General features: G+C 40.7%; 1 protein-coding gene across 2 annotated transcripts in view; it reads right to left on the bottom strand.

The window, feature by feature from the left end:
- Positions 1-14,572, bottom strand: part of SLCO4C1 (solute carrier organic anion transporter family member 4C1) — a 154,559-nt gene that overhangs the window by 46,205 nt on the left and 93,782 nt on the right. For both annotated transcript variants that reach the window (XM_033929185.1, XM_033929186.1), the window contains exon 4: positions 8,904-9,000. In XM_033929185.1, the coding sequence (XP_033785076.1) occupies positions 8,904-9,000 (97 nt within the window). The remainder of the gene's footprint in view (positions 1-8,903; positions 9,001-14,572) is intronic.

The raw sequence follows: 14,572 nt of genomic DNA, 5'->3' as shown, positions 1-14,572 counted from the left end.
TCACAGTTTTTCCCAATTAAGATAGTGTATTATAGAACAAATTCATGTTACATTCAATGGTGACAAACAGTCACAGCTCCTAGCTCAAGAACAATATTGGATATTTCACTTGAAATCATTCAGTCCTTACAGGCTAAATGAAAATGTGGAATGATTGTTAAAATAAAGGAAATAACAGCATCAGTGGCGTACCAAGGGCGGAGTGGAGAGCTGGGCCGCCCCGGGTGCACGCCCTAGGGGTGCACGCCTCAGTGAGCATATAATAGTTTCTCCAAAACATGCCCCCCTATCTTATCATGGGCATCAGTGAAATTTATGCAAGTATTTGTGTTTACAAATTTCCACAAGTCAGTCACTATTTCAAATCCTTCTTTTAGGTTGGTTTTAGCCTAACATTAACAGATCTTTCACTCTAGCTACTCAAGCTTAGTGTTTGTTTTTTTAACAAACATACATAAGAAAGCAAAAAAACAAAATGCAAATAAGTAAAAAATGAAAAAAAGTAAAGAAAGTCACTGCAAACCAGTTTAATTTCTCTACAACTGGGTATTTTTTTTAAGATAGTGATAGCTCGCATAAGGGGTGATTAAACAAGTCCAATCTAAAGTTTGACACCTGCGAGTACGGTACTTGAAGTCTGTTTCCCCCCCCAGTAAAAAAACATGATGATTTAAATACCAGATAATAAAAGTCTAGCTGGGAGGATACACTTCAGTAAGAACCATTGGCAATAGAGTGGATAGTCACACATATATTTTTTAAAATTATATGTCTCGTTTAAATATTTTGGTTTTATCTTTTGGTTTTACATATCTTTGGAACGTCTTTATCTTTTGGTTTTCTATAGCCTTGAAAAGTTGGTCTTCTGGGGGGGTTTACATATCCTTGGAACGTTTTAATATCGGAAACTAAACATTGCACTTGGATATCTTTTTATAACTTTTTTCTCTCTTTTTAGAAAAGAAGTTCCGTGGTTGCATTTTTTATGCAAAGTTTCAAACTTAATTTTTATTTTTTTTTTTTTTTTTTTTTTTTTATTCTTTATTTATCATTTTAAAAATTTTAACAAAATCAAACATTTTGTACAGAAAGATTGTCAGATTGATCACAAAATAATAAGTAAATTATTAACATAAAAAGAACAAAATTCAAATCGGACAATCTCAAGTCCTCAATAATTATGTGATCCAAGATATATATAAGAGTGAACTTTTAAGGAAATCAATTATAAATTCTATATAATAAAGAACAGTATCATGTGTCTGACTTGAGGAATTATTCTATTACCAAGTCCAACAATTACTTAGTTGTTATTGTGGTAGTTGTTGTTATACCCTCTTTTTCCAGACGTTTCAGTGTCAGAAAAGCTGTAAGTTGAGATGGCTCAAAAAACACATACTTATCTCGATATCTTACTATACATTTACATGGGAAACGTAAAAAGAAAATGCCACCCAGCTGTGTAACTCCTGCTTTCAACAAAAGAAACTGACGTCTACGATTCTGAGTTTCTCTGCTAACATCTGGAAACATTTGAATTTTCAAACCCAGAAACTCCTTACTCTTGTTCCTAAAGAACATTTTCAAAATCCAATCTTTGTCCGGCAACAATGCCACAGATAGTATAAGAGTTGCTGGTTTAACCAAATCTTTATCTGATGTTTCCAAAATTGCTGTCAAATTTTGTTGAAGGTCTTGTGTTTCCTGTCTCTTATCCTCCGAATGTTGACCCCTTACATTCATAGGCAAATAATATACTCGAGTGAGAGGAGGCAATGATTCCTCAGGAATATTAAATATCTCCATGAAGTACCTTTTTATCATCTCTCTCGGGTTTACTGATAAGATTTTAGGAAAATTCAACAGTCGTAGGTTATTAGTCCGATAGTTATTTTCCATAATTTCCAATTTTTTTCTAATACTTTGATTATCTTTTATTATTGTAGATTGAACTTGTTTAATCATTTTCACTTCATTTTCAATACCTCCCAATTTTTCTTTGACATTAGAAATTTCCTGTTTATTTTCCTCTATTGTCTGTTTTTGAATTTTTATATTCTTTTCACCTTCTTTAATTTGTTTAGTTAGTGAGTCTCCCAGTTTGGAAACTAAGTCCCAAATTGAATCAAGAGTCACTTCAGCTGGTTTCTCATATTTAAAGAAAGTCTCATGTAAAGTTAGGGAAGACTCACCTTGACTGCCTTCTGTCTGTTGGTCTGGACTTTTTTCTCCTTCTGCTCTATCCGCTGGAACCATCTCTGGACTTAACAAAGCCATAGAGACTTCACCTTGCTGGCTCCCTGATGTTACAGCCTCATGATCAAAGAGTGCTGCTACTTCTGGCCCACTCCTTTCACATGGGGAACTCGCACTCAGCGGTGGGGGAGGTGGACTCCTCTGGTCGGGGCTCAGTGTGGTATCCAGCCCAAGGACTTCCGATCCGGCGTCACTGCACGTCGCAGAGTCCAGCGGGCGATTCCCCGAACCTACTGACTCCCTCTGAAGACGCTGAAGAAAATGTTCAATTGAAGCGAGAGGGGGGTGTTCAAGACGTCGTGAGGCTGCAGCGGCGCTCTTACCCCGTCTCTTCGGCATCGCGACTGACGAATAGTCTGATCGCTGTTGAAATATAAACAATCGTGCCCTCAGCGTCTCACCAGTCACTGATACAAATCAAATCATATATCCTGGATCTGAAGATCTCCTGTATTCGTTCCTATATTCCAATAGGCAAATCAATAATCTCCAACTCCCTGGCTCCTCGTGGCTCCCAAGGGGCCTGGCGAGCCCCTTAGGGCGCGCCCCTTCGGCCACGCCCCTGCGGCCGCGCGGCTGCGGCCGCAACCGCGGCGGCGTTCTGTTTTTAAATTGTTGGAGACGGACCCGGTGACGTCAGGGGTCCGTCTCTGAAGATGCCTGCTAGGAACCAGTGGAAAAAAGCAGAACCGCTGCTACAGGAAGCCAGGGAGAGAGGCACAATCCCCTCAGATGAAATGCTCCGATGCAGGAGATCTCCCGAGTCTCCCGCGGCGGCGTTCTGTTTTTAAATTGTTGGAGACGGACCCGGTGACGTCAGGGGTCCGTCTCTGAAGATGCCTGCTAGGAACCAGTGGAAAAAAGCAGAACCGCTGCTACAGGAAGCCAGGGAGAGAGGCACAATCCCCTCAGATGAAATGCTCCGATGCAGGAGATCTCCCCTAATTTTTATTTTTAATCAAGCCTTGATGTTAGTATTCTATTGCTCAATTTTTCCTAAGAGTTTTAAACATAGTGATCATCTTGGTTTTTTTATTGTTTTAATTTAGGCATTTACATCAGATATACTGTATGTCTTCTCAAACAACTTTCAGCTACTTATACATTGAATTAGCATTGCCTATTACTGTTTTATCAATCGGATCGTAAATATAATTGTAATAGATTATTTCATAGCACTAGGTTTCATGTAGCTCCTCCCTTAACTCATATTTTACAGTTGAACGGCAATTAGTTTCACAACACTTTTAACCCTCGGGTCTACATATTTTGTATTCCTCATTGTTTTCAATCTTAACAATGATGAAACTTTTATGGTTTGGCCCAAAAATCGAACGATTATCTCCTTCAGTGACACTGCCATCAGGTAACATTTTGACCACTGAATTTTCAGCTTAAATATTAGGTTTTTTTCTTAAACTCTTCTTTGTCTGTGTTTAATCAGATAAATATTTTATCAAAAAAGTTTTTCTTTAGTCTCCGGATATTAAGAAAGATCCAACATTTCTTTCATCAACAACATTTTGCCATATTGGTACAGTCTATTGTACTTGCACAGTTAGATTATGCAAATTCCATTTTCATCAACATTAATAAAAGCAATTTAAAAAGGTTACAACTTATACAAAATACAGCAGCCAAACTGATCTTTAGGAAAAGAAAATATGATCATGTTTCTCCCCTTTTGAGGGCTCTCCACTGACTTCTGGTTTATTTGAGGATTCAGTTTAAATGTGCTACCATCATATTCAAAATTCTTTATGGGGTTTTTCTCCGTTGGTCTTCATCTCTTTTAATTCTCTATGGTCTTTGCACTCAAGAATTTCTCAAAGATATCAACTTGTTTTCCCCTATTTTAAAGAAATTACAACATTACGGTAAGTCATATCTCTTGCTCCTTTGCATTTACCTCTGTAAAGGTTTGGAATGATCTTCCTTCTGAAATTAGAATCTTACCCTCTTTTCAGAGTTTTCGTAAATCTTTTTAAATGCTACTGTTTTAGAAATCATTGATGGATTCTTCAAATTTACATTGATGGTTCTAACAATGTTGCTCATTTAAATTTCAGAAATCATTGATGGATTTTCCCAATTTACTTTGAAGATTCTAACAATGTTGTTTTCATTTTGATATATTTCAACTTAAAGTTCTTACTTTTGTGTAAAGAATTAACTATTGTAAACTCTTAAGTCACTCTTAACGTTATCCTTCTCCTCCACTGTCAATTACAGACTTCGTTCCTTTCATCTAGCTGCCCCCTATGCCTGGAATAAATTATCCGAGTTTGTCCGTCAAGCCCTTTCCCTTGTTTAAAAGCAGACTGAAAACCCACTTTTTTGATATAGCTTTCAATTCTTAATCCTACTCCTCTGCCCTCCAACCCAGCCAGCTGATTAACCGTTCCCCAATGATATCTTGTTTGTCTGTCTTGCCTGTTTAGATTGTAAACTTTTTCGAGCAGGGACTGTTTTCTTACTCTTTGTGACTCTGTACAATGCTGTGTGCGTCTGGTAGCGCTATAGAAATAATTAATAGTAGTAAACTGAATCGAGCCCTATCACAAGGATGACCTGATATAAAAGTCTAAAGATTGGATTGGATAAACTTAAAAAGGGTCAATTATATTAGCTATTCCCTATTTTATCGAGCCTTTCTATTTTCATTTTTATATATTTTTTTAATTATTTACATTTCCTTTTCTCACCACATTATAGAATTTTGAAGTTCATCTAATTTTAGTTTTTAAACATATTCACTGTGCTACACTAATTACATAGAAACATGATGGCAGATAAAGACCAAATGGCCTATCTAGTCTGCCCATCTGCCCATTATCTCTTTCTCTCTCCAAGAGATCCGACATGCCTATCCCAGGCCCTTTTGAATTCAGACACAGCCTCTGTCTCTACCATCTCTTCTGGGAGACTGTTCCACGCATCTACCACCCTTTCTGTAAAAAAAAGTATTTCCTTAAATTACTCCGGAGCCTATCACCTCTTAACTTCATCCTATGCCCTCTCATTGCAGAGTTACCTTTCAAATGAAAGAGACTCGATTCATGCGCATTTACATTACTTAGGTATTTAAACGTCTCTATCATATCTCCCTTCTCCCGCCTTTCCTCCAAAGTATACAGATTGAGATCTTTAAGTCTGTCCCCATACACTTTAATTTATTTATTTATTCAATTTTTTATACCGTTCTCCCAAGGGAGCTGAGAACAGTTTACATGAATTTATTCAGGTACTCAAGCAGTTTTCCCTCTCTGTCCCGGTGGGTTCACAATCTATCTAATGTACCTGGGGCAATGGGGGGATTAAGTAACTTGCCCAGGGTCTCAAGGAGCAGCGTGGGTTTGAACCCACAACCTCAGGGTGGTGAGGCTGTAGCTTTAACCACATACCATTTTAGTAGCCTTCCTTTTGCATAATGTTTAGCCATTGACTTTCATATATGCCATGTATTTCATTCATTTTTAAACACATTCATTATGCTATACTAAGGCCCAGAATCGGGCCTACACCTGCCCAAAATTAACCCGATTCTGTAACCAACGTCCATGTTGTAGACGCCGTTTACAGAAACAGGTTTAACATGCCCAACCCCCCTCCCAGGACCCCCCAATGGCCCCCCCGAAAATCACCAGCAGGAGGGTGCTCAACCCTTCCTGCTGACAAAACCGTCCCCCAACGATCACCGACAGGAAGGTGCTCAGCCCTTTCTGCCGACAGAACCCGCCCCCTGACAATCGCGGCAGGAGGATACCCAACGCCTCCTGCCGGCCCCAATGGCCCCCCTAAGATCACTGGCAGGAGGGTGTCCAACCCCTCCTGCCGACAGAACTGCCACCCCCGACGATCGCCAGCAGGAAGGTGCTCAACCCTTCCTGCTGACAGAACCTGCCCCCCCCCCCTCGACAATCGTGGCAGGAGGGTACCCAACCCCTCCTGCTGACCCCCCAACGGTCCTCCCAAAGATCATTGCAGGAGGGTACCCAACCCCCCCTGGTCTTACCTTCAAGTTGGACCGGACGGCTCCTCGCACATCCGGCCTAGAGAGTTGTGCGGGGACAGAAATCCCATCCATCCCCGCCCGTCCCCACAAGGATCCTCTCCATCCCCACCCATCCCCACCAGGATCCTCTCCGTCCCCACCCATCCCCGCAAGGAATTGCTTCCATCCCCACCCATCCTCATAAAAAGCAGCAATTACTTCTGACAGGATCATCAGTTCCACAGTTTCTTTCCTGTTTGCGCTGCTGTTTTCCTTGTGGAACCCTTTTTTTGTTTTCTGTTCAGGTAATTAACTTATAAACCCCCTCTTTTACTAGGGTTGACATGTCCATTATATTATATGGACGAACCCTGCTTCCAAAGCCTTCCATCCCCGTTGGAGTCCCGTTGGCTAGAGGGGGGTCCCCGTGGGAGTCCCGTGGGTTAAGGGGGGATTCCTGTAGGACCTCCGCGGGACCCATGGGATTCCCGCGATCCCCATTCCCGTCCAGCCAGCAGGCCCGCCTCCGTCCAAATGAGGTGGGTCCACCCCTCCCCTGCCCAACCCACAGGATCCTAGGGCCTGATTGGCCCAAGCACCTAAGGCCCCTCCTATAGCCTGCCTGGGAGCATTTTATTTATTTATTTTTTTTAGAAAAAGTGCCTCCCAATTGGCTGATTAGACAGCTGTAGGACGCCTACAGCTGCTTACAATTGGGAGCACTTTGCAGAATCAGGGCCTAACTGTGTACTGTTTTAACTACTGACTTTTTATTTATGCCATGTCCCTTTTTTGGTTGTATGCAATTTGAATGTATTATACGAGGTGCTTGTTTCAGTATATATCAATGTAACAATGTTCATTGCTTTTGTTTTATTCTAAATCCTTGCATCACAGTACATGTCCTTTTAATGTTTTATTATTTTTATAGTTTAATAGACACTTGACAAAGGCATTATTGCCGAAACATTGCCAGTGTCGAGTCTACACAGTGCTACTATCAATAAAGTATATTTTTGAACTCAAGTCCACGGCTGAGCCATTGACATTCTCTTCCTCACGACTCCCTACTTTGTCTTGTTGCTTTCGGAGTTGAGACCCTTTGGGCTCCTTTTCTTCGGTGGCTCCACTATCAGCAACATAGATGCAATTTTCTGCAACACTGTCTCACAGTCATTTTAATAAGGGGTCTTCAGTAGCCCCCGAATCCAAATGTTATAAAGCCTGCTGTGATTTTCCAAGTCTTCAAGTTTATCCATAATGAAAGACTCTTTCAGTTTGTGTTCTTGTAGTTAGTTACGTGTCAAAGCTTGTGAGAGCTTCTGCATGATCATCTAACCGACCCTATGTCTCTTCTACCTATGGCCCAGTACCGCAATTTCATCTTCCAAGTCAGCCGCAAGGGAAGTTAATTCTAGATACACAGCTTTAAGGTTTGTCAAAATTTGTTGTAGGATATTGCCAAATAATCAATATGGGGCTGGATGTCTCTGCATCTCCCTCAGGGCCTACTTCAAATTGCAATCCCAGGGTTTCCTCGATCAGTGCTTGGGACGCTGAATTTTCCAGAATTGCCAACACAGGTGCCATTTTGGTACTGAAGCCACTTTCCTGCCCTCCAGGGGAAATGCATATTTCTTCAGATTGAAGGAGCTTAGGATGCCGGTAAGCATATCATCATGCAGGGGGCGCTTTTATGCTGCTCAGCAATTTTTCAAGCACAAATGGAGTCCGTCCGATAGGGAGACTATACAAATAATTACACACTAAGGGATCATAGCTCATAGCTCAAGTGGCCATCTAAGACATTGACATCAGTTCCCCCCAACAGCTGCCGAATTTAAAAGCTGACCAGACAAATTTAGCAGCCAAATGGGGCCACGCAAATAGTTGGGTCTATCTTTGGCCACTATAATTTAACTGGCCAGTGCTTAAAATCAACTTAGCCAGCTAAGTTTCAGTTGGCCAAAAAACAGACTGGATATTCTGTACTGATCACCGGAAACAGCTCAGCACCCTCTGCAGGAGTTAACCAGCCCACCTTCTGTGATTTCAATTCAGCCCCAGTATATTTAGCAGGTATTTTTTTTAAAAAGAAAAGGGGATGGGATTTGAAATACTGGTACACCATCCTTTTGTAGTTTAAGTATTATATACAGGCACTTATTTTGCACCTGAGGCAAAAGAAGGTTAGGTGGCTTGCCCAGAGTCACAAGGAGCTACAATGCATAATGTACCAAGTACATATTTTGTATGTGGACTTTTCTGAATCTTCAAAACAAGCATGCAAGCACCTCTGCTTTGAAACTACCCAAAGCAAGTACTCCTGTTCTTTGGGGTACACACTTTGCCTGCTTGTTGTAGAAAGATGTGTTTGACCTACAAAAAAGTCTTATTTCTGCCAGTAAAGTACTGTTTTACCCACAGAAATAGCTTCATAATTGTCTTTTTAAATTATTGTTTAAAAGGAAACTAATGATGTTATTACTATGACACATGGATCAATCCTAGAATTATGCACAAATGAGCAATGTACATTTCTTAAGTCATAGATCAGAGGCATCACTGTGGCAAAGAAGAGCTGCAGATTTCAAGGAATACAAACAAGGATATTCACACAATACCACACAAAAACAAGTAAATCAAGACTTACCGTTGCCCACTATCAAAATCAATATAGATATTTAGTAACTGCCCTCCAAGCACATAGCCAACTGCAGGACCAACAACAGACATGCCATAGCCAATTCCTAAAAAGAAAGACATTTCAATTAGCTTAAGCATGCCTAGTAAAAACAATACCACAGTTGGGTTATACAAGCTAATTCTTGAATCAAGCTAGAGTCCCAGGACTTAAACTCCTAATGAATAATGCAGGTTCTTAAGAGAAGATCATAAATGCATTTACTTCAGTAAAATATCACCAGTAGCTTGTTTGATGACCTTTGATACTAAAGTAAACGACAGATGCCATTAAAACGGAGGAGCAATGGGTTAGGTATTTTTCTCTGGGCCAGCAGATTTGGTTAATATTACATTACATTGATGTCTTCTATCCCGCCAATACCTATCAGTTCTAGGTGGTTTACAACAAGAGTTGGCCTGGGCATATGGTTAATTAGACATAAGACATAAGAATGCCTTCACCGGATCAGACCGTAGGTCCATCTAGTCTGGCGACCCGCACACGCAGAGGCCCAGTCAGGTACTTCCAGATGGAGAACCTGATTACCCGTATCCCTCAATGTGTTTTGCAAGGAGGTGTGCATCCAACTTGCGCTTGAAAATAAGACATAAGAATGCCTTCACCGGTAATTGATGTAGTATATGCATCGGGGTCTGTGGAGGGTTGATCAGGTTTAGTTAGATCATTTGACAAATTTCTTAAATACAAAATTTTTAAGTTCTTTCCTGAATGTTTTGCAGTTGGGCGTTACACTCAGCAGATTGGAGAAATGTCAGCATTAGGGCATCCCCCAGACTCTAATGTGATTCATTTATAATCCTCTCCATTAAAACATCATGAGATGAAATCAAACGCCATTTTTAAGATAAATACATCTCCTTCAGGAAGCTGTTGCTATGACCGTATGACCCTAATACTATTTATTATTTCTATGTTAATTTCTTTATATGATTTTGCTAAATATGACACAGCAGCTCTTAAGTTTTCCCTTCTTGATGTGGACTTGTTTGTAATAATAGAAATGTAGTTTGTTTTGTACTTTTTAAAAATTTTCCTGATTATTTAATTTTCATGTATTATAATAATCGAGAATATTTTTTTTAATAATTAAAGCTTTTATTGAAAATATGCACACACAAGAAATACAAACAAGGAAAATACAAAATTCTAAAAGACACAAGAGGCTCATACATAAGACATGACAAGAGCAGGATAACAAGCCAAAATCAAGACACTCTAACAGGGTAGACATAGTCGCAAAGAAACATTACCATAACTGTGCATCCCACCCACTCCCAACCCATTGATCCCAGAGCCCACAATACCTTACCATAATGAAGTTCCCCAAGAAACAAAATCCTCATTACCACCCTCACATCCAGAAAGCCCAACCCCCACAATGTAGCATTAAGTATGCAGAATTAAGTGAGCAGGCGAAAGTTTTGCCAAATATGTGCGTAACCATGGCATCTACTATGATGTAGAGCAGTAAGGCGATACATAAGATGCCACTGGTATAACTTCCGCACCACCGACTACCAAGAGAGGCACCGGTTGATTCCACTAGGAGGCCAACACCAAATAGGCAGCAGTGAATGGCAATATACAAAAGGAGGATTCCCCCCGTTCCAGATCCAGCTCATGCCAAAACAATAAGGCATGTCGTCAATCAGCTGGTACCCTCTTACTCAAAATCCGAGAGATTTGACCAAATACCCAGGTCCAAAAGCCATGCACTCTCCCACAGGACCACCACATATGCAAATAGGTACCCACCTCCCCACATAATTATGAATATTTTAATAAAAAAATGGAGTAACAAATGTTTTAATAAATAACACTAAGAACAACAATGCTAGACAAACACACCAAAGTTCATAAGAATAATCATAATCCTAATATACAACTTCCTTATATCAAAATGATACACTCCTTAGAGAGTAGAATTAACTAGAGCACAATTGTCACATATTACTTACTCGTGTAATAAATCATTTTCCAGGTCTCTGACAGTGCAAATGTTTAAAGATGTATTAATCACCCAGGAGGAAGGAAAGAGCCTCAGAACCCTCCCACACCAACCTTAGTTGAGAAAAGTGTGAGAATTCCAAACCAAGGTAAAATTACCTCATCGGTATTGTTTGTAGAATCATGGCTACCTCAAACATAGGTGCCAGAAATATAGGCCAAGGTTTTTGAGGCCTACATTTTCAGTGCTTATGTTTGATATGAATTGCATCTACAGAGAGACCATGCAAAATTTCTCCTTTGCCAAGTATTTACTGAGAGCTCAGAGGTCTGGAATTGGATGGATGCCTCGAGTCTTTTTTTCTATGAGAAAATACCTGGAGAAGAACTCTCGGCCTCTCTCCTGTGAGGGTATTTGTTCTATGGCATTGAGCTGGAGGAGGGCTGAGAGCTCTTGTTGAAGGAGGGTCTTCTGAAGGGAAATTAAATACAACTCTTTTGGAGGGTGGATTGGAGGTTTTATTTGAGGCATTGAGGTGATATATTAGAGGTTTTTGTCTCACCACATGAAGGACCTGGTGGTTTGTTGTTATAAAGGGACCAGCGTTGATAAAAGTGAGTTAGACCTCCTAAAGCGACAGCTAAAGATAGAGGTTGAAGAATACTGGCTAAGCTCTCAAGAACGGAGTCAAAAAGACTACTGAAATTTTGACCGAGTCTGCGTCTGATAATTTTAAGCTCTTTGTTGTCTGGGATTGCTTTGCGTGGGAGCTCGAGAGAATGAAAAGGTGGATTATAACTCCATTTGGTATACTAAGAAGAACGTTTAGGATTGTTAAAACTCTTGGATGTTTGAGGTTTAGATGACTTTGAGGATTAAAGTGCTGTCATGGAGTCCTCATGTCTTTATCTTCTGTGTTGCTTCTTCTATTTTGGCTCCAAAGATGTCATCTTCTAAACAAGGTATGTTGCAGAGAAGTTCCTGCACATTGGCATCAAACTTGAAGTCACGCTTGCCTCCTTATGGCAATGGAAACTGCCAATGTTTAGGAAGTTACATCAGAGGCATCAACTACTGAATGTGTCATGTATTTCCTTGTTTCTAGGAGGTCACTGGATAGATGTTGGCAAGATGTTCTGCAGGAATATATTGATCGCAGAAAGATATGAGACTAAGTAAAATGTCATATTAAAATTGTAGCCGAGTATTCTGCTCGTTAGCATAGAGCTTTTGAATACTAAATAACAAATTTATTGAGAGTTCTGCCTTCTCTCCCAGGTGGAGCATTGGCATAAGTTCTTGAACTGTTGACCTTCTTTAGCACAGACTTGACAAGGAGGGACTGATGCTGCAGTTGTGGCATGTCAAACCCTGGTCAAGATGTATCCTATATAAGGTATCCAGCTTGCATGGAGCAACTGGTACTAAGAGTGTGCTTTCCAGTTTTTAAACATGACATCATTCATTCAATTTTGGGAGGGTAATTTAAGACAGTCATTAGGCCATTCCTTATAAACTAGAGCAGGGGTGCCCAAATGGTCGATCGTGATCGACCAGTAGATCGCAAAGGCAACGCGAGTCGATTGCCTTGCCTTTGCAAGCTTGTTCTTCCTGCATCCCCGAGCCAGGTCAGGTGCATACAAGCGCCAGACCCACAAGACTTCACCTCTGACCTTCACCTCGCTGGCTGGCCTAGAACTTTTTCTCCGATGTCAGAATTGACGTCAGAGGTGAAAGTTTGTGGGTCCAGCACTTGTACATGCCAGGTCTGGTTCGAGGACACAGGGAGAAATTGGTGTGGTGGCTTTGGGGGGGGGGAGGGGGGAGGGAGAGAGAAAGAATCATGGAAGTGGAGAAACTGGCGTGATGGCTTAGGGGGTCAGGGGGAGAGAGAAAGAAAGGCAGGCAGGGGGAGAGAGAAAGAAAGACAGAAATAAAGAGGGGGTCAGGTTGAGAAAGAAAGAAAGACAGGCAGGGGGAAAGAGAAAGACAAAATAAAGATTGAGCAGGGGGAGAGAGAAAGAAAAAGAGACAGAAAAGGGGAGGAGGCAGAAAGAAAGAAATATTGGATTTACAGAAGAAGAAGTGCAGCTAGAGACTCATGAAATCACCAGACAAAAAGGTAGGAAAAAATGATTTTATTTCCAATTTATTGATCAAAATGTGTCCGTTTTGAGAATTTATATCTGATGTTTATATTTTGCACTATGGCCCCCTTTTACTAAAATGCGATAGTGGTTTTTAGCGCAGGGAGCCTATGAGCGTTGGGAGCTGCGAGGGGCATTCAGCGCAGCTCCCTGTGTTAAAAACCGCTATTGCAGTTTAGTAAAAAGGGAGGGGTATATTTGTCTATTTTTGTAGAGTAGTTACTGAGGTGACATTGCATATTTTAAAGTCATCTGCCTTGACCTCTGAAAAAAATCCCCGAATACAAATGATATTTAACATTTTCTCTGTGTCCAGTGTGCTTTGTGTTTTTTTAAATTTTATTATTGGTAGATCATTTTGACTTGGTCATTTTAAAAGTAGCTCGCAAGCCAAAAAAGTGTGGGCACCCCTGAACTAGAGCATCCATTAATTCTGCTTGAGGCGCAGACTCTGATTTCATTTTGATTGGAAGCGAATGCCCCATTTGAGTAATGAATTTTGTGAAAGACAAGACTTTCAGATGGAGAACTTAGACAAGGAGGTGGAGGAGATGGATCTGAAAGAATGCCATAGGATTCTTCTACAGGAGTTCTGGGTACTGAAGTAAAGGCTGCTTTGTTTACCTCATTGGAATAACTACAAGACGGCATTGTATCTTCCAAAACAGACAATATTCGTTTATTGTTAGTATAAAAACTTACAGTATTACAGCAGCAGAGACATATTGGAAAAATGTATTGTCAGTTCAGAATATGCAATGGAGAGAAGAACTTGCACCCATATGCTTAGCAGGGGGCTAGCAGATCCCCGTAGCATAAGTAAGTGAATCTCTCTGGCTTTACCTAAAATACATGTGATTTTTATACAGAGAAATTCTTCCTTTGTTCCAAAAAAGTCCATCCCCGAATTCTGGTTATGTAATTCCCTATTGGTACATAAAATAATGTATATCTAACTCCTCCTCTCAGTCCACGCCTCTCTCTCACCTCCACCCCCCTCCCTCCCCAGTAAAGGAGGGGCCTTGCAGAAACAGAGAACTCTTGGTGAACTTTCTTCTTTCAGCACTGAGACCTGTAGATGCTAATTAGTGGTTTTACAATTCTGTGCATATTCGGGATGGTGTCCTTGTAAGCTGAAAGTTGGCAAAGGTGACCTTTCAACAATCCAGCTGCTTGGTTCCCATAGCTTGGTTCAGAGACGGGGAGCAAATGTTTTGGTACCAAGTTATTTCATCTCGTTACACCCACATGAGCAGGGATCCTTGCTCATTATAAAAGTTTTTATGGCTTTCCAGGGTGCCTGGCATATGAAATCATACAGCACTGATAACAGTTCAGCAGAACCTTGGCTAGATATCCTCCCAGCAGGGAATGGAAACAAGAACATCATTGTTAGTATTGCATAGGCTGCAGATGTTTACAGAAAGCAAGGTACAGGCTGGGCCTGGCTATAGGAAAATATAGGTCTGTAGTGTCCAGCATACACAAGTGAGAATATAGGTCTGTAGTGTCCAGTTGAA

This window comes from Geotrypetes seraphini, chromosome 1 (assembly GCF_902459505.1).
Source record: "Geotrypetes seraphini chromosome 1, aGeoSer1.1, whole genome shotgun sequence".
Lineage (NCBI taxonomy): Eukaryota > Metazoa > Chordata > Amphibia > Gymnophiona > Dermophiidae > Geotrypetes > Geotrypetes seraphini.
This window is presented reverse-complemented; position numbering and strand designations above follow the sequence as displayed.